The sequence below is a fragment of the Agrilus planipennis genome, unplaced genomic scaffold (assembly GCF_000699045.2).
Source record: "Agrilus planipennis isolate EAB-ADULT unplaced genomic scaffold, Apla_2.0 scaffold86, whole genome shotgun sequence".
Classification (NCBI taxonomy): Eukaryota; Metazoa; Arthropoda; class Insecta; order Coleoptera; family Buprestidae; genus Agrilus; species Agrilus planipennis.
The window spans coordinates 866,402-887,733 of NW_020438863.1; the positions used below are offsets into that span (position 1 = coordinate 866,402).

At 35.0% G+C, this 21,332-nt stretch overlaps 2 protein-coding genes across 2 annotated transcripts in view; one reads left to right on the forward strand and one right to left on the reverse strand.

Annotated features, from left to right (window-relative positions):
* LOC108735692 (zwei Ig domain protein zig-8) overlaps positions 1-21,332 on the reverse strand; it is a 202,207-nt gene that overhangs the window by 163,618 nt on the left and 17,257 nt on the right. The gene's annotated exons all lie outside the window — the stretch shown is intronic.
* Positions 4,329-21,332, forward strand: part of LOC108735623 (A disintegrin and metalloproteinase with thrombospondin motifs 7) — a 35,933-nt gene continuing 18,929 nt past the window's right edge. Inside the window, exons 1-2 of the mRNA XM_025974227.1 lie at positions 4,329-4,615; positions 9,646-9,748. Of these exons, the coding sequence (XP_025830012.1) occupies positions 9,655-9,748 (94 nt within the window). The 5' untranslated portion in view covers positions 4,329-4,615; positions 9,646-9,654. The remainder of the gene's footprint in view (positions 4,616-9,645; positions 9,749-21,332) is intronic.

Sequence of the window (21,332 nt, forward strand, 5' to 3'; positions counted from 1 at the left end):
TTTATCAAAGACCATGGAAAGTGAACAGAAGATCTCAAAATATAGCATCATCATAAGGTCAGTCAGTCCTAAGACTAGTTTAACACGTACCTCCACTCTTTCCTATCCTGAGCTAAACTTCGCATTTCCCTAAAACTAGAACAGCCCACATCCTTAACTATTTGCGAACAGTAATCTAATCTAGGTCTACCTCTACCCCTCCTAACTCCTGTTTCTGCCTCTAATATGTCTCTGACTAGACCTTCATGCCTAAGAAGGTGTCCTACCAACCTATCTCGCCAATTTTTTATTGACTTCCATAGAGTCCTCTGTTCTCCTATTCTTTCCAATACCTCTTCATTTCTAACCTTTTCTATCCACGATATCCTCATCATCCGCCTATAACACCACATTTCGAACGCTTCTAACCTTTTCTTTTCCGTCGCGCCCACTGTCCATGTTTCGCACCCGTACAATGCCGTGCTCCAACAACCTTTTTCGAATTTCTAAATTAACCGTTAGAAGTGACTTCTTTTTATTAAAGGCACACGGCCCTTCGCTATCCTCTGCTTTATATCACTACCACTCCTTCCATCCTGACTTATCTGACTTCCTAGATATCTAAAATCAGCCACTTCTTCTAATTTTTCGTCTCCTATCTTTATATTCGCTCTCTAATAAGCATATGCTTAATTTAAAATGCAATCTCAAATTTCAATTTACATTATGTGAAGTGCTTTTGGTTTAATTATTACCAAACAAAGCGCGAATAAAAAGCGTCAGTGGAGTAGTTTTCATTTAAAAGGTACTACGTCAGCCGCGGACCGTAACACAAATGCAAAAAGCGAATAACAATCTACGATTTTTCATTTGCGCCATGCCATTCTTTCCATTAAATCGTCCGCAATCAAAAGCGGTTAAATCCAAAATGGAAATAACAAACCGAAAAGATTATCAACACTATTCACATACCGCAGCAAACGCTTCTTCAGCAATATCCACATAATGGTGATTGAAACATGTTTTCCCTGTTGCCTTTATATTTTTCCTATACTCGATACTCGTTACCTAATTATTAGATAATAATTTTTCAACATGCGATAAACCTGTAGCCCGTATCTAATAAATAAACTGTCACATACTAAAGGAATTATGTTCAATAACATCGAGCTCGACAATAAAACCGCCGAGATCAAAGGTGGCTAATTCCGGAAGCCGTCCTAATCCAATGTTAGCTGTAGGCAAATTCGTTCCAATTTCACGGTCTCCTACTCTGGAAGACTCTGCGGCCGTAAATTAATTATCGTCCACTCTTTGCATCGTCTAATCGCAAATCTTCAAAGCCAGACATTTTCACTTGTTGAAATTACACACTAAGTACTGTACATGGTCAGCGATCATTTGATAATCAGGACAAGTACCATTTTAAAAAAAGGATCAACTAATACAAGTCTGCTCTTTCCTGTAACAGGAAAATTGATAGATTCACTGAAATCTGCAGTCTGGGATGAGGCGTTTAAATACATTCAAAATTCCATTCCTAATAGAGTGAAAATAGGGAGAGACTTGAAAGATTAGATCTCTTTGATCTTTCTCATTTTGACTTGAGGAATTTAGTAACAATTAAATTTCGTTCTTACTTTAAATCCAGCTGTTGTAATTTCCCGAAAACCAATGTTAAATGGTCCTAATTGAAAGTTTATAAACAAGTATGACACAAAATCAATCATTATAACAACGTGGATACGTCAGTACATGAGTTCCCGTCATGAATTAAGATGGTATCTCTCAAATTGTATTATTCATCGAAATTGTGACCACTTTTCTTCGAACCAATTAAAATTCCACGAACTCCTAATTAACGAACAATTGAACTAGCTCAAGGTTTTTAGTAAGTAGTTACTTATTAGAAAAAAAAGCATCAATTTCATAATACAACGCCAATTTTCGAAACAATTAAACATTTTCTTCCATTTTAGCAAACGATTACGAATTTGTCATTAAATATTTATTGATTAATTCCATCGAGTCATTGGTTAAATGTAAAATGCAACGATTAATTAGCATGTCAGACTTTCAGAAATCACACGTGTTCATGCCGCTTTAACAGGTGTACTTTTTCCAGATTAATATAAAAATTACACTTGCAAAGCAGCGATATGCATATTCATGACAATGAAAAGAACAGAGAAGAATTAGAACTTGTATTAACTTTTTTGAACCAAATTATTTGCATATTTTATTCCGTAGAACATTTGCGCAAACAGATTCCCTTCAATTGCCTTATTACCTGCATACTTTTCTTATCAGAGTCTTTACTGAATTATTGTGTACTTACGATCGAACTGACAGCTAATTTACTTGTAAACAACTCATTGAACATAATCTGTTTACAACAACTACAATAACAAACAGCTAATTGCTACATTAAATCCTAATAGGTATATGTTCCTTATCAAAATGACAACCATATACTGCTGTCTTTACCATCAGAGCCTAAAGGTGTGTTTAGTTGGTGTAACTGTTTCTGACAAACAACCGTAATCTCTAATTAATTAATATATTGGACAGACAGGGAGAACTTTTAAATAAAGAGCTAATAATCATGTTAAAGACTTACAGGATTTTTTGATTTGAATATTACCTACATATAGGTGCATAATACCAAATCTTTATTTTGCGACAAGCTACAAAAAAAAAATCACCCTGTGTACGGTTGACGTAAGAATTATTACCTTCGCAAGAATAAGTCTTTTGTTAATATGAAGTCTTCAGGCACGCATTGTAAACAGGTTGTGGGCCTATTAACGTAACAATAGAGCGGTAAAAATTCTGGCGCCACGATTCACCTAAAGAGAAACACAGGAGCCGACCTTGTCTTTGTAAATATTAAACTTTCAAACTTCCAAATTGGAAAGCTAAACAAAAGATAGATCGTGCCTGTCAGATAAACATCAAATATCGCTCTTCTCAAATCACAACTTTTCTGTACGAACACCCAAAGTTTGCAACTTGAAGAACAAGAATATTAAGTCAGTTTTCGATGCTACAAAATTGAATTAATATTGTTTTAGGTTATACCGCAAGGGTGTTCTTTAAATCTACTTTTGGTAGTACGATTGCGTTGGCCGTTATACGTTTACAGTTTTGCATATTTATTCATAATCGTTACATCGAAATCGATAATTAAACGTACCAACTTCAAAATAAACGTCCATGCCTATAAGCATCTCGAAACAGTTCAATAATTAATTAATTAATTTGCAGTCACACGACGTATCATCCAATCTAACTTTTAATATTTCATTACTTCGCTTATTAATACCTAAATAGTTCAGTTATTTGAAAAATGCAAAGGCCTGTGATTAGTAGACATTAGATTCATCAGTATCGATTAAGTAACTATGAAAATTAATAAGATATAAGCACATACATACTAGGTATGTATATGTAGATAAGTGATACGTTAGAAACTGATGTGGATACGTAATGAAAGAGACAGGGGCTGTAATTTTAGCCGATATTAATCAACGATAACATCAAAATCGTAGACATTTTTAACTGGTAAACCCATTCAACCGGGTTAATGTATGAGGTAACTTGCAGAAGTCTGGATCTAAGGCACCTGGGTGAGTGGCGCCTATCTTAATATGTCTCTTAACTAAAACGAGGCAGTCAGGTCAACATTTTTAATTACACACTAACAATAGCCGCCCAAACTTAGGTGAAGCAATTCTTTTGTTCAATTTTACTAAAATGTAATACACACTTTGTCCATTTATGTGTCTGGATTAAGCGGGAAAGTTTTCAAAACCGTTTTTCCGACGGAAATTGGAAAAATCGACAAAAATAAAGACGTGAATACTCAAAATTTAGCGGAAGAACTGTTTACCGTTCCAGAAAGTGTTTAATTTTACTTCAAAATGCAAAAGATATTCTACATCTCTCAGACGACTGAGTTCAGAATATGAACAAATTTGTAAAGATGTTTTTCCTGTACAATCTTTTTGTAATTGTTCCCACGTTGAATGTTCCCATGTCAAGAACAAGAAAACTCGTAACTCCAAAAGCATACATTGAAAATAAAGCTCAAACTCTTCTTAATCCTCAAGCTAAAGTTTCAAACTGAACATGCACGCCATTCTAAAATGATTCTTCTTCATTCTACATTCGTTACCATTAAAACAACGTTCCAATATGTAATTCTTTCACACAAAAACAAGTGATTCTAGTCGAAGGCCCCCAGGTATTAGGTACTCGAGCGAATGAGTGACTCATGGGGACGATTCTCGGTGGATAGTGACCAACAAGAATGACCTCGTGGACGACGGGCAGGCCGGCCTGACGAGATTCGCCTGGTCTCTGCTATAGCAAACAACCAGCAAAGAGATTCGAACTTGTCGTAGATACCGTCATCGCCGTGCAGTTGGTAAACGTGGTGCCCCGATCATCGTATTACTAATTAAAAACACATCGCGACACTTGAAATAAGACACATTATTATCGGATTGTGTGAACTAATAATGTCGGAACCATTATACAAATACTCGGTGTAGTGGGTGCTATTCATACTCACAGTGTAGTTTTTTACAATAATTGTACAGTGCATTTTTCATAAGTCGACCAAATACATAAGGTAATTTTGAATTTTTTCTTATTGTTGTTTCCAAAAATTTTTACTGCGCAAAAAGCTTGAACCCCTTTAATTTTAAAAATCTACTTCATCGTTACTTCATCCAATTGAAATTCCGGTGTCTGCTTGAATTAGAAGAAATGCACAACGTCAATAGTATTGAAGTCCGCAAGGAAATAAGTCGGAGAGATTTTAATTAAAAATAGGCGATTTCCCTGTAGAAAAACGTTCGAACCTTCGAACACATTCAGGATTTGTATATACGTGTGCGATGCCTTTCGAACCGATAAGTAAAAGGGTGAACAATATTGAGCAGTCGCGAGTCGGATAGAAAACCGGAGACTATTTTCCACAAGTTTGAAACTGAATTAGGTGTCATGAAGATTAAATCTAAAGGTCGAAAAATATTTATCCATTTCAATAGCGATATACCTACCAATATAAGAAAGAAAATAGTAAGAATAGCGATGACAAAAACTTTTCACACATTTCTGTGCAACTAAGCGAAAAAAGCAACCCAGTGGAACGATGGTAGAAATTATAGCATCAGCGTCCCACGGCTACATCGACCATAGTCTGTCAATGATGGTGAAATATTCGCTTGGCTAGTTAGGAATGTCGCGGGATCATTTTCACAGGACATGTTTTTCTCTGACTACATTACATCAATTATTATTGTATCTGCTTATATATTTCACGTAATTAGTATCCAATGATCACTAACGTCTTCAGGTAGGTATTTACATTGCTATTTCTTACCTATATATTTAAATAGTTACAACAGCGTTTCAATTTAACCATTTAAAAAAGCTTTATGAAAGGAATTCTTTCACTATCAGAATCAAAAAGGCTGCAAAACAAAAACCATTATCTTATAAGTTCTCATATAGCATCTCTTATCATCAGTTTATAGTTGCATAGATGCGTGAAGACAATTTGTTACGGTTGAAGAAAAACCTAAGAACTAAAGAGATCCCGTGTTAAAAATTGCGACCGTTTGAAAGAAGTTGTATAAATGAAATATTACCTTCGGCTTATCAATGCCTCCGTACTTTCAATAAATTTTATAGCTTATTTATGGATATATTATGCCGTTGAAAAGGCCTAAAGTGGCCATAAAAGGCAAAAATACCGCAACAACATCATAACACTCACTAAAATCTTTCAACCACTCTATAATAACTGGTTATCAATTTACAAAAGATAAAATTTTAATTGCACCCAGTTGCCATTTCATGGCGAGCATTCATAGAAATAGGACTTATAGGACGCATAAAATGCACATTTCAACTAAAATACATAAAATAATTTATTATTTTGCTTTGTTGTCGTCCCTCTAACCTATTTTGAATGAGCTTTTATTGTTCAAAGGGAATTTTTAATAAAATACAAACCGGAAAACTGATGTGTTTCACCAAAGTGAAAACGATTTTTTAATGAAGATTCCTCAAAGCTTTGTTTAGAAACAAAGCTGGGCGAGAATGGAATATTTATCACTGTTCGCTTTATAACAATTGTCTAGCTGAACTATAATTGGTATTAATAGTTATTTCACTTACTATAGAATATTTGTTGTACTTTTTCATTCATAAATACGAATTAATGCGATCGTTAAAATCCTACATTAATAAAATTAAAAAACATTTCTTCCTACCAATTCTGTTCATAAATAATTCAGAGTCCATAAATTATCATTTTCATACTTCCACGTCTCAGTTTTAAAAAGTTATGCTTTGTCAAGCAAACCCTATCAGTTAAAGAGGATTATTTATTTCAGAATTAGGCATAAGTACCGTACCCTTGAATTATTTAACTATAGGAGGGTTCAGTAATAAAAAATATTAACTTCTTGGTCAATATTTTATCAAAACTAACAAACACGGGTGGCAATTTCGAACTTATTTACACTCATCAGCACGCCAAAGGCAGTTTGGAAGCTACTTCGGGAAAGCAAGTGGATATTACCTGTATTGCCATCTATTGGTATTTGATGTTAACTGCAGTATATCAGTAGTTCAATGATGTGGTCAAATGATCTAATTACCTAATAAAAATTACTATCAGGAAATCGTTAGTTGTTGATTAACATGCCCATGATGTTCAGTGTTTTAAATTTTCGATGAAAAATCGGCTTACACAGTAAGAATTAAACGTACGAACACGCCAAATTTAAATTAACTTCGATCGATTAATTTTCAAAATCGCCTCGCACAGAGAGGAAGAAGGATGATAGTAATGGTAACGAAATTGTCAATTTATAGGAAAAATATTCGGCGGTAAAAGTAGGAAGGTTGTATTTTACAAAAGCGCCACCGGTGCGCGTTACATTGATGAGCACGGTGCATGGGACCAAATTAATTAACTATTGCCGAACACAAACAGTTATAAATCAGCATTGCAATGTTTGTGCGGCACTTAAAAATTAAAAGGCCATAAATTTTAGTTACTTGAATTGAATGAAAAACAGTCGCTGCAAAATGGGAGGAGGTATCGGAGAGACATTCGCCCTCCCTCATCAATAACAAAAAACATGCTACAAAACGGATTCAGCGTTCAATAGTTAATCACATAAAACGAAACGGAATTATTACTGATTTACGATTTTTCTGTAGGTAATACGCGGAAAAGAAAAGGTTAGAAGCGTTCGAAATGTGGTGTTTCAAGCGAATGATGAGGATACTGTGGATAGAGAAAGTTAGAAATGAAGAGGTATTAGAAAGAATAGGAGAACAGGTCTAGTCACAGTCTTAGGACTGATGGCCTTATGATAATGAATACCTACCTGAAAATTTTTGCGGAAAACTCATGATAATCTTGACGAGGAGCTTATTGTAAAATTTGTAAATCAATCGTATGAAAAAACACGCAGTTTTAGGGAAGAAAACCTCAAAAATTGTTTCAACATATTCGCTCATCTTCAGACAGAAACTGTGCTTAAAATTGACATAGAGTGAGACATTAAGTATCTTATAAACTCTTGAAAATCTCTAGACATATAGATCCTAAAATTGATTTACTGTGTGCTTTTTCTAATATCAGAAGTTTTAAAGGACAATTTTACTTATTACGAAAATTAATGAATTTAGAAATTAAAAAGGCGCTCCGCTAATTTTCCACTTCTCCTATACTTATAGGAGCATTAACATTTTAGATCCCGTTCACCCCCCTAAAATATACAGTGATGTGCAAATTTATCGTATGAAAAGATATTCTAATATTTAATTTTTTTATTTTTTAAATGCTTCAACTATATTCACGAATAACCATCTTAACAACAGAAAAATGTAACCTTAAATACCATTAGGAATTTTTTGTTTTTAACATTTCCTTTTCGTTCTAGCTGTTTCCGTTTTCTATTCGTTAAATAGATAGACGTATCCTTTGTATCCCTTACGATTGTTCTCTCAAGAGGGGAATACACAAAAGATCGCCCACAGAATGTTTATTCAAGTTAAAACGAAAGAAAATAGCGTATCACGAAATCTTAATTTGACATTTCCGTGACACAGATAACGATAGGTGCCCTGTGGCAAAGAATAATTTTTAAAGGAAGTTACTTTTAATCAGTACGTCACAATAGGACTAGTTGGACACGCACTCCTTGCTATCATAAGCGAATATCTGCATTTTCTGAAATCTATTACAATATTTTACATCCCTAATGGAAGAGTAGAGGTATTTTAAAATGTCATGGGTCGCAAAAGGGCGGACCTTACTAGATTCATACTGTACATTTCAAAAACGTTGACTCGACTGTTAACCACATAAAGATGACGGCTAGATAGCCAATGGTTTTAGTGAGAATTAAGTAGAAATCAATAAATAGATGGTGTTTTGTCACTGCGCAGGCCAAGGTCGTGGCCCACGAGATTCTAAACTACCTATAAACGAACTTGTCTTCCTGTACCTCTCTTCACAAGTATATTTTTCCAATTTTTCATCTCCAAATTTTATATCAAATCTCGTCCTAATTTCACATCCCTTACATATCAATATTTTTGTATTACCGTATTTTCATTTGTTTCCATTGTATCACCCGTCAATATACGAGAAATAAAAATAGATGGACAATGCGCGAATTTATTTTCGTATAAACCTATAAGCTCATGCAGATGACCCTAAGGTGCTTTCACCTAATACTGTAAAGCTTCCCAGGAAACCTGATATGCACGGTCTCTTAAAATAGATGTATTTTTCTTTCGAGATTATCCGTTAAGCATCTCTGCTCAAATTACAATGGGGGATGAACTTTAATCTGAACATCACAACATGTTTACATCTACTATAAAGAAGATTCTATACTCTTACTTTCATTGCCCTCAAACACACTCCAGTTGTGGGTCTAATTAAATGTCCTAATACATCTATAGAAACGGTATTTTTAATACATAGATAAGTCATCATTATCATCATCATGAAGTCGTCAGTCCTAAGACTGGTTGGACACGTACCTCCACTCCTTCTTATCCTGAGCTAATCTTCGCATTTCCCTATAACTAGAATATCCCACATCCTTAGCTATTTGCGAACAGTAATCTAATCTAAGTCTACCTCTATTTGTAATACAGATGGAACAACTTTGACCAAACACGTCGGGAACCAGATTTTTTACGGTATTCTTTTCCTCCTGTTTTTTAACACAGGTACCTACATGGCATCTAATAAAATTAGACAGTACAAGCGTGTTAAGTTTCGATACTCTTATTAATGCATAATTTGTCGAGCTTATAGGTTCAATGACTCAAAGTTCTTTATCAAAAGATCTTTTTCGGTACCTAACTGTGAGCATTGAAAAAATTAGCATTATTAACGTAGTATGTAGCCGTGAGAATAAATTTCCAGCAACCGTTTTTTTAATAGACAACCATAAAATTTTCTGTTTCTTCGATTCAAAACTTGTTCTTAATAACGCCAATAATATTTCACAGTGCCGGATGAACGAAAAGCAATCAATAACACATCAAATTTGTACTTAATGACTTCCTTGACTCGAGAATATAAATAATATTTTTAAAAATCTTTATTATTTTCAGATTCAAGAAATGTCCTCGTCATACTATCACCACTTCTGGCTGCTCCTTGTTCTCATCGACACCATTATGGTATTTAAAGGAGTCACACCGTACCAGTACAAAGGTACCAAATACGAGCCATTTTATTTCACTAAGTAATTAATTACACGACAAATAGCAGCGAAATAAAATTGAAATCCTTTTTCCGTATGTATTCAATTTATAAACGGATCGCCATTGATTGCGAACGGATATCGAAAATTTATTCACCAACGACTTTTTATTTGACGGTACGTGTGTGAGTGTAATACAATTTTAACACACAAATTACAAATGCAACATGTACATTGAACAATAAATTTATAGAACAAAATTACATTTTAGCGAAACATTTAAACGCACTTGCGATGCACCGGTATCTAATTGCTAACATTAATTACAACATTAGAGCAACTAAAAACTAGAAAAAATGTGCGAAAGTTGAATAGAATGAGGAATTCCTTCTCGGGAGAAGGTGCCTTGCTTACTTTTAGGTAAAAAAACCGTACCCCTTCCCTGAATGTATGATTTTTCCTGACGAATAAAATTTAGTGATTTTTTCTTGTTTTGAATTTTGAAATGAGTCCACTCGGTTACATCTTGGCAATAGTACTCAAAAGATGCTGCTTTCTACTCGGTTTAATTTTGTATAAAAGCCACTTCAGCACGTATTAACTGTAGATACTCAAAAGATGCCGATACATTAAGGGATTTAGTAGTACACGCGCCGTAGAATAAAAACATGCTTATCGGTTCTAGATATCATGAGTTTAATATTTGGAACAGAGGTTTGAAATTTTGTAGTAAGATAGATAAAGCTTGGTTCTAAAGCTTGTCGAAGGGCATTTCTTAATTTTTTAATTTCTATTAAAAATACGTGTCCTACAAGAAGCATCAACTTTAAGCACTTGTAAAAGCTTTTAATGACCACATTATTGAAAACCAAAAACGTACCGAGTTAGTGTAAACCTTTGTCAGTTACCATACAAAAAATTAGATATTTATCTCGCAGCGTTAAATTACAATGTTTAGAATAGAAACCCATGTTTTCGGAAAAATTCACACTAGGCACGAGCGGTCTATTGCGGCCAATCCCCTTAATAAATGACACCGCGAATTCAGGAAACGGGTTGCAATTTTTTCACCCGCGAATAATGAAAACGCGAATAAGGAACTTTTACTGTATTAAATTTATACCAAAGAAGGAATGTTGCGCTTTCAGGATTGTACCTTCGCTCACTTCAATATACGTATGTAGTTAATATAAACATCCGTTTTCCGAATTGATACGACGAATACTATTATACAGACATTTCTTGACACAATGGATTAAACGGCGGCAGCAGTCTCTTAACCATTTCAGTCACGAATTGTGTCTGCTTTGTAAGTTATTGCGCTCTGTTAAGCAGAAACCGAACGGAAACTAATATTTCAGGACTAAGCGATTTCCAGTGCATGTTGTAAATCCCACGAAGTCATAAATATGCCCGCCAGGACAAAAGGTAATAATCACTTGTAAGTCCATAATTCAACCACTTCATACAAGCAAAAACACAACACTCAGATCATATCTGCAAATCACGCCGGATTCTAATCGAAAATTTTCTCAATTCGATTCCTTACAAAAGCAAACCACTGTAGAAATTTTAATACGTAAATTTGCATTTTCCACTAATGAAATCCTGAAGGAATCTTATTCTAGCTAACCATGAGCCCATCGAAATAATAGCTTTAATAACATTTTCGCGGTGCAACCAATTCTGCACTCGAATTTGACGATTATAATTGTATAGGATGTGTAAGCAACCAACAATACACCCGAATAAAGACATTTAGACCCGTCCACTTTTTTCCAGTTGTTATTCCAACTGAATAAGTACGTTAAAATTACTAATTAACGCCCTGAATATCATAAAGAAACCTAAGCAACCCTTTCATCATTTCTTCAAACGTTTAATCACCACCAAGGTTGAGAACGATGCAATATTGTCTATCCTTTTATATAGGTTATGACCCCAAGGCAAAAACGGCGTTTTAATTTGCAACACTTAATAAAGTCAAATAAAATTTCACAAAACCCTAATCCTTAAACATTTAAACTGATTATTTTTATGGCATTTCAACTTTTGCCATTTTGTACATGTTTTAACCGAAAAGTGCCTTCATCCCAAACAATTACTTTAAAGCTTTCTATCGAAAACGCTAACTAATAGTATTTGTAATGGAAACAAGAGAAAAAGGAATAATTTATATTTATGTACGTATTAGTTGAGATCATTTAAGGGTTAATGGGTTCCATTAGGACCCAAAAAAAGTTGCACGCAATCGCTATTGATAAAGAGGAAGGTTTTAGTTTTCGTTAACAGCGAGTACACGAATATCCTTCTAGAAGACTATTGAAAGGTCAGAGGCCATTAAAAGCGCAACACATTAACAGATTATATATATGCATGTAGGTACCTACGTTTGTTGTTTAGAAAGGGTTTTGTAATGTCCTCTTGAAAGCATGTAAACGGATATATTAAAGGTTTCCTTTCTTAATACCGATTCAAGGCTAGATTTGACTTAAACTTAACAAAATATACCGGTCTAATTAGAAATATTTGTTATTTAACGTCATGTCAGTGACAGAATTATCTGGTTGATACACAATTAAAAGTTAAAAGCTAACCCTTACACTAAATAAACTGAAAAAATGCGAGTTACTTTTTAAAACTGTCAAAGACAATAGCTGTGAAATATTTTTCAGTAAATGTTAAGCCAAAATCAGATTATTCACTTAACGGTGGACTTTGTAAAATTATTTGTAATAACTGTGATCTCATCTACGTTGGTCAATATGAAAACGTCATAACATATCGATTTAAAGAACACTTGTATAGTATTTCAACTAAAACATAACTGTCCAGGTATTTTAAACCATTATATCATAAATAACCATATTAAGAAAGACAACATCAAAATTCTGAACACAAATGACAAAGATCAAGCATATTGAAGAATTTGAAAATCACAAAAATGCTGTATATTCAAAAGCCATCCAGATCGAAATTTATTTCAATCCTTCACTTTTGATATATCATCGTATCGTTTGGGTATTCCTAATAATTTGATTAAGTATAAATAATTTCCGCATTCTTACTCTTGAAAGCACCGGGATTTCTCATTATTTTTATAAATGTATGCCCATCGGCAAAAATCAATAAGGCGGCATACGTATCACCTGCTGCCGAAGTCCCAAATCATACACGTAATACAAAATAATTACGAGAAGGTTCGGAAAACATTCGACTGATAGTGAATAAAACATAAAACAATAAATGTTTATTAACAAAATTAGTAAAACTAAAATACTGGTATGCAAGGGAAGAAAAAGTAGGGGAAGAGCGAATATAAAGATAGGAGATGAAAAATTAGAAGAAGTGGCTGATTTTAGATACCTAGGAAGTCAGATAAGTGAGGATGAAAGGAGTAGTAGGGATATAAAGCAGAGGATAGCGCAGGGTCGTGTCGCCTTTAATAAAAAGAAGTCACTTCTATGCTCGCGAACGGTTAATTTAGAAATTCAAAAAAGGTTGTTAAAGGTATATGTTCGGAGCACGGCATTGTACGGGTGCGAAACATGGACAGTGGGAGCGGCGGAAAAGAAAAGGTTAGAAGCGTTCGAAATGTGGTGTTATAGGCGGATGATGAGGATATCGTGGGTAGAAAAGGTTAGAAATGAGGAGGTATTGGAAAGAATAGGATAACAGAGAACTCCATGGAAGACAATAAAAAATAGGCGAGATAGGTTGATAGGACACCTTCTCAGGCATGAAGGTCTAGTCAGAGACATATTAGAGGCAGAAACAGGAGTTAGGAGGGGTAGAGGTAGGCCTAGATTAGATTACTCTTCGCAAATAGTTAAGGATGTGGGCTGTTCTAGTTTTAGGGAAATGCGAAGTTTATCTCAGGATAGGAAAGAGTGGAGGTACGTGTCCAACCAGTCTTAAGACTGATGACCTTATGATGATGATGAACAAAATTAAACCTGCTATCTAGGTGTTTGTTTCAATTATAATTAAACCAACGAATCGTCAATATAATCGTTCTTCTTTAAACAATTCAATTGAATTTCGAAATGATTTGTTAGCGAAATAATGATCTCAAGACGATGGTGCGGCGCTAGCCGTCCAACGGTTGCGAATATTATGAATAATTCCGACCGGTGACTCCCACATAAATTAAAAGGGTTTGATGATCAGGTCTTAATTCGTTTCGTCGCTTGCTCCATCGACGCCGACGGTCTGTAATAATGCGATCTCTGATTAATCGATCTGAAGACGGTCGGACGTGAATGGGAAATAAAAGCAATCAGGCGAGATCTCGGGTCTCTCGAGGAGCGGAACAAACGGTTGACAAGGATGAGGAGAAGGCATCCAGACTGCAACTGCAACTGCACATCCTTCGCCTGTTCTTTTTCAAGAATACTTGTGCGTAGACCGTAGAAGACGTGACGCGACTGTTCAAAGAGTTTTGTTGTTTGACAAGTCAATGCATTTTCTACGTGTGAAAAAGGAACAGTAGCGAAGTCCTCCAACTTTCTTAACAGGAAGAGATTGTTACGAAATATTTTCAAGACAGGCATCAAACGATCCTCCTCTACATACAGAATGATTCTCTAAACATCGATAGTACCAAAGCAATAAAATGTACTTACTGGAAAGACCAGCTTTAATAATATTTCACACAACTTTAAGAAATCCTTTTTACATTATCCTGGCTATTTCTTCTACTCGTATACGTGCCTGTTCTTTAGACATATTATTGTAAAATATCAAATGCTTTTGTCTTCTCTTCCCGGTCACGTTTATTTGATTAATTATTTCGTATCTTGTCGCCGAACGTTTAAAGCAAGATGACTTATTAGAAACACACCCTACGGTATAATCTACGTTGGTAATGATTAAATGCGTTTAAGTCCCCGTAAATCACCCTTTGCACTTTAGTATGTACCTACTTTGAGCCATTAAAATTGTGAATTACGACCTCACGAGGCCGACATGACACAATACATGGAAACTGTGCTGTTTACTGAATACCTTATCGATTTCACGCCATGTTTTGCAAGCAAAATATTGGAAAGGAACTGTTTCATGCCGTGAGAATGATAAAACGACCGACGACAAGACAACAAGGTACATTTCTATTTGCGTTGTAAGGCAACGATTTGCACCTCATACAACTGATCCACATGTGTTGGCATTTTCCCGATGAAACAGAGAAATTCTACAATACTTTGAAGGAATTCAGTATTTATACTTCATATAGGTTAATATCTGTTAGCTTAATTAAACATTAATGTGTATCGATATTCAACCCTCACAGATTATCTCAAATTACCCAGAAAAAGTTGTTGCTACTGTTACACCTTCGCCGGCAATAGAACCCGGGATCTTTGGCTTCACACGCTAATGCTTTAGCGTCTGAGCCACGAGAGGTGACAGTAGCAACAGGGACGAATTAAACCCATAAACTTTCATAAAACTGTTCTTTTTTGTTATCAACAATCAAAGTACTTATATAGTTCCAATTCAAAAATTTTCAGGTGTCCAATTAACCCTTTATCGAAAAGTTAGTTCATTAATCAAAATTTATTTCTTCAGATTTAATTAAAGTTGCTCAAATAATCTTCCTACTGATTTCTCCTCTTCCAGGATTGCATACACATTCAGGGTAGGTGTAAGGGTGAAGTTAATTGAATTATCGGTCAATTTTCTGTTCAAACTATAATCAACAAATTCTCTTAATTTCGTAATCACCGGGATAACGTTACCCCACTGATGAAAAGATATGTAGCATTGATTGATAGCCTTCGCTGTCATGTGTTAATTAATTACGGCGCAATTCAAATCCGTTCAAAAATTAAGCCGTAAAAGGGTGATTTTGATAACCTTACATTTGCAGAGCTTTTGAAAATTAATAGCTATTCAAAAATGCAAAAAAAAACCTTCATCTGTTATTTCTAACGAGTACATTCAATGTTGTAATATTTGTTGTAAACTTAGAAAAATAAGTTTGGTATTTTCTAATGATAGTTACCACTAAGGAGACATTTTTGAAATTCAAATCTAACAGGGATAAAATAGGGACATAAGGTTTTATGTACATATTTAAGTTACAGGTAGACACAAAAGGTAATTTACAAAGACAATCAAAGGTAAAGCACGTCTGAAGCAATCGTAAAAAAGCGTTACCAATAATTTACAAGCTTACGTAAATAAATTTCAAAACGAAAAGTTTATGTTACGTTATCGCATCCATGTTTCACCGTTCAAGAATTTCTTTTTTCCGTTTTGTCGGACATTTATGTGAGCGCCTTTAAGCCAATTCGTCCATTAAGTCCGAACGATAAATCAGAAGTTTATCAAGTCGATTCGTGCTACCGTTTGTCGAGGATATTTAGTAGTCAAGACCTGGCACCCACGTGTGAGTAACATGGTTGAATGGTACACCAGTATGCCTTGAATATAACAACCAATCGAGATAGATAAGTTGTCTATTGCTTAATGAAATAATTATTGCTGCCACATGTCCCGGTTAATCGATCCGATTGCAGCCGAAAAGGTAAAAATAACGCAGCCGTCGAATCAAGCTTATTAACTACTGTATATCTGAATATCTAAATGTATAATGCATAAATATAGTAGAAATGCATTTAGTTGCAATTAGCCGACTATAAATTTTATAAGGAATGATGCAAATTACGTCAATTCCGAGCCATATATAGGCACCTAATTCTAAGATTTACACACTTTAAGAAGCTAAAACGGTTTGTTATAGTTACCTCATTTTTGTTTTTCTAACTACAGAATAAACAATACAAGACAATACTTTGTCTATCCCTGGGTTTAACTACGTAATTCTCTTACATTTTAAACTTCGCCTTTGCTGTTAAGGTTTAGAACTGATCCAAGAAGTTAGAGCGAAGATTGTTGTAGATATATTTTGCCCTTAAGTGCATACTGCTCCCGCTTAATTACAATCTTAATTAGCTGCCCACTGTTTAACAAGGAGAGAATGTGAAAACGCTCTAGGGTCTAGGTTCCACTTTAACATCAAGAGAAGCGCCCTGTTACAAATTTACATGCGTACGTTATCAACACAACATTAGATCTTCATTTCTCCATATGTTGCGAACAGTTGCAATAACTTCTTATGTTCGGATACATAGACGGCTAATTTAATTGATTTAAAGTAGATCATAGGACTAGGTATCATAAAGTACCAAAGGAGCAGTGTCTCGTCGATGGTAATCATTGTTCAGCAGCAGGGGTACACCCTCCCCACTAAGAGGGAGCTAATTCCTCGAAATAACACTGCGCAGTGTACCTGTAGTGTTATCTGATGATGGAAAGCTTGGGCTGATGATATTATATCACCCTATATCTACGGTATCATCATCATCATAAGGTTGTCAGTCCTAAAAAGGGTTGGACACGCACCTCCACTCTTTCCTATCCTGAGCTAATCTTCGCATTTTCCTAACACTAGAACAGCCCACATCCTTAACTACTATATTTGCGATCAGTAATCTAATTTAGGTCTACCTCTACTCCTCCTAACTCCCGTTTCTGATTCTAATATGTCGCTGACTAGACCTTCATGCCTGAGAAGGTGTGCTACCAACCTATCTTGCCTATTTATTATTGACTTCAATAGAGACCTCTGTTTTCCTATTCTTTCTGATACCTCTTCATTTCTAATCTTCTCTATCCACGCTATCCTCATCATTTGCCTGTAACACCACATTTTGAACGCTTCTAATCTTTTCTTTTCCGCCACGCCCACTGTCATTGTTTCGTACCCGTACAGTGCCATGCTCCAAACATACAGCTTTAACAACCCTTATCAAATTTCTGAATTAATCTTTAGCAAGCATAGAAGTGATTTCTTTCTATTGAAGGCGACACGACTGATCTGACTTCCTAGATAACTAAAATCAGCCACTTCTTCTAATTTTTCGTCTCGTATCTTTACATTCGCTCTTCCCCTACTTTTTCTTCCCTTGCATACCAGTTGTCTTGTTTTATTTTTATTTATTTTCATACAGTACTGTTTTGTCAGTAGCGCATCCATTTTATTTAAAGCTATCTCTAAAGAGGATGATGTTCTTCAACAGCGTTTTATTGAATCCACCAAAAAAGAAACCTTCAATTGCAAAATTGAAACCACACCAACTTGTTAGATATGTACTTGTACCGTAAACTATTTTTGTTTGGATCTACTGTCTTTACAGGACACCCTGTAAATTTGTTACTTATTGATGATGTCTGAATGGTGTAATATAGGTATAATAACATTATGTAGTTTAGGGGCGATAAAATAATAGATATAGAAGACAGTATCATGAATACATTGTTATTAATTTATGCGTTTAGTAGCTATCTATATATATACAGACAAGCTGGGTGTTCATAAATTTCGCGAAGCGCTCGCTTGCTATTCGTAAAAATGGTAATTGCAAATAAGGGTAATACAAGTGGTCGTATCTTGGCAAATATTTGCTACTTAACGGCTCGAACTGTCACGTTCTTCGGTCTATCTCGTTCACTCACACGCTGTGTGTAGCCTCTTCTTTGAATGGGGCACACAATTAAGACGTTAACATCATGGCTGCAAGTTTGCAATAAAATGTTAAGAATATAATCAAATTTACATACACATGCGTTTGCGCCAACCGCATGAAGTAAAAGGCATGTTTGTAGGATAGGGATACGTACTCGATATTCTCGATTCGATACCGAGTTGTATATTGATATCGATTCTTTTAAACCAAGTAATGAATTGATATCGATAAATAGATATTTTTCAACAATTGCTAGTATTATTATCCTAGTAAATTATAGTAGAACATACGTACTCGATATTCTCGATTCGATATCAAGTTGTATATTGATATCGATTCTATTAAACCAAGTAATGAATGGATATCGTTAAATAGATATTTTTCAACAATTGCTAGTCTTATTCTCCTAATAAATGATAGTAGAACATACGTACTCGATATTCTCTATTCGATACCAAGTTGTATATTGATATCGATTCGATACCAAGTTGTATATTGACATCGATTCGATACCAAGTTGTATATTGATATCGATTCGATACCAAGTTGTATATTGATATCGATTCTTTTAAGCCAAGTAACGATAAAGAAATATTTCTACTAGACTTAATCTTTCAACATTGGTAGTCTTATTCCCCTAGCAAATGATGAACTTTTTCGCACCATATTTTCCCTATCGCAAACCATTACCTACAACGGTCTGTATAATGTAAATATTGAAAACATTTTCCATGTAATGACATTTTAATTGCGAAACGAATTAGAAAATTGCATGTTGTACCTACACAAAAATAAAGCGTAAAATCTAATTTGGTGTTAAAAGTGGATCATGCAGAAATGCAGCTATTTGTGTTTCAAAATTAAACAATTAATTTTCCAATTTCAATTTCGGCGGAAATCATTTTAAAATCTTCGATAATCAAAAAAATATCGACAAATCGGAGTAGTTTTTAAAAGTTTATTAAAGCGCCCCTGCTGAACGGCAGGTAAGGTATATAAAAATTTCCAAAAGCGTCATGTAGACGGCCTGACGTCTAAAAAAAGTGGAATTAATGTCGTCCGTTAGCTTCTAACAAATTTGCCCATTTACTGGGTGTGTCATTCGCGATAAAAATGTTCAAAGATAATACCCATAAACGTCAGGGTGGTTCATCAGTCAACAGATTACGAGCGACAGGTGAGCATTATCGAGAAGGGTTATAAATACCTCTTCTTTTTTTTCGTTGTCGAACGCAGTAACGATTTCGAACCCAACAAAGCGCATGGAAATTTATTAATTTATAGACTCATCTTCCAACTAGTGACAAAAAAAATCACATGTTATCACTAATGACTGCATCATCAGCGACGTTTGCTGGCGCATTGAAACTAAACCATAGAATTTAGCGGGACCGTCACAATTGTGACTTTTTCATTAAAATATGTTCAATTGGTAGTTAAATAGGTAGCTAGCAGAGATATAAGAGACTATTAAGGTATGTTATGAAGAATTTCATGCGATAATTCCACTCTCGCAACATAAGTTCTCCTAGTGGTTGCAGATCCTTATTAATACATTCCCATCAATTCCTCAACATTTTGTAAGTGGTAATCAGGGCCCTCTGAAGGTACTACATTTCGAAATTCGGTAAACCACTTTTGACTTTTCATCTATAGTCTCAGTCCAATACATCTGTAGCCTTTCTTCAGATTCCTTGATGATCTTTATTCTCATTAGCAACGGATAGCGATAAATAAAAAGTTAATTTTTCAATTGAAATGAAGTAAAAGATGACATATAAATCAGACATCAATCTGTGGGCAATTTGTTTTGAGTTTGCTGAACACGACGAGGCTCTCATTAGTGAATTGTTTTTTTAGCGATTGCTGCGGTCCTACAAAGAATCATTTCCATAAGTTATGCCGAACATTAGGTGTAACTTCTGGAGAACTCTCAATCGGGAACATTAATTGAAGACTCATCCCTCCGTTCTTTGATCGACAAAAACAGTTGGGAAGAGAACTCTCGGGACAAACCCACAAACTTGGCAAAAACTTGCACTTTTTTCCTTTCATTCCAGTTCGGCTTCATTAATTTCAAAACTTTCATTGTTTGTACAAATAGATGGACGCAAATGACGGCTTCTTTCAGACCGAACATTTAAAAATCATTTTGGTTTTAACTGAAGCGAAATCAATCGAAACCTTGCACTTAAAACATCAAACTTCCTATTCCCTCTGTCTTTGTTTTACGATTCGCATTCGCTTTCAAATTGCATAAATCTGCCTAATCGTGAAACCATGGGTCATCATCATCAGGTCGTCAATCCTAAAACTAATTAGACACGTACCTCCTGTTTTTCTTATCCTGGGCAGTAATATAATCTAGGTCTATCCCTACCTCTCCTAAGTCCCGTTTCTGTTTCTAATACCTATGTCTCTAGGTAGTCTTTCAAGCCTGAAAAGGTGCCCTAGCAGCCTATCGCCTACTTTTTATTGACTCCCTTAGCATCAATCCTAGAACCAATTAGACGCACACCTCCTCCTTTTCTTATCCTGTGCTAATCTTCGCATCTCTAAAACTGGAACATGCCAAAACCTTAACTATTTGTGAACACTAATCTAATCTAAATCCATCTCTACTCCTCCTAACTCCTGTTCCTGTCTCTAATATGTCTCTGGCTAGCCCTTCATGCCTGCGAAGGTGTCCTACCAACCTATCTCGTCTATTTCTTATTGACTTCCATGGAGTCCTCTGTTCTCCTATTCTTCTAATATCTCCTCATTTATAACCTTCTCTATCCATGGGTATCACATATATATAATGTAAAATTTAAGTATTTTCATTATTTCTGCAACCTCTTTTAGTTTAGTTCATTTGACGATGAAATAGACCTCCATGCACCAACAAGTAAAAGTAAACTAAACCATCACGTAAATTCTGGCATTATTTTTGTTTTAATTTTAGTGTAGTAGTGCTGTAGGCATTGTCATTTTTATTAGAATTTCCCTGGTTATCGAATTTTTAATAAAAGCAATATATTCCAAGATATTATTAATGCGGGATGGTTTGGTGATTCCG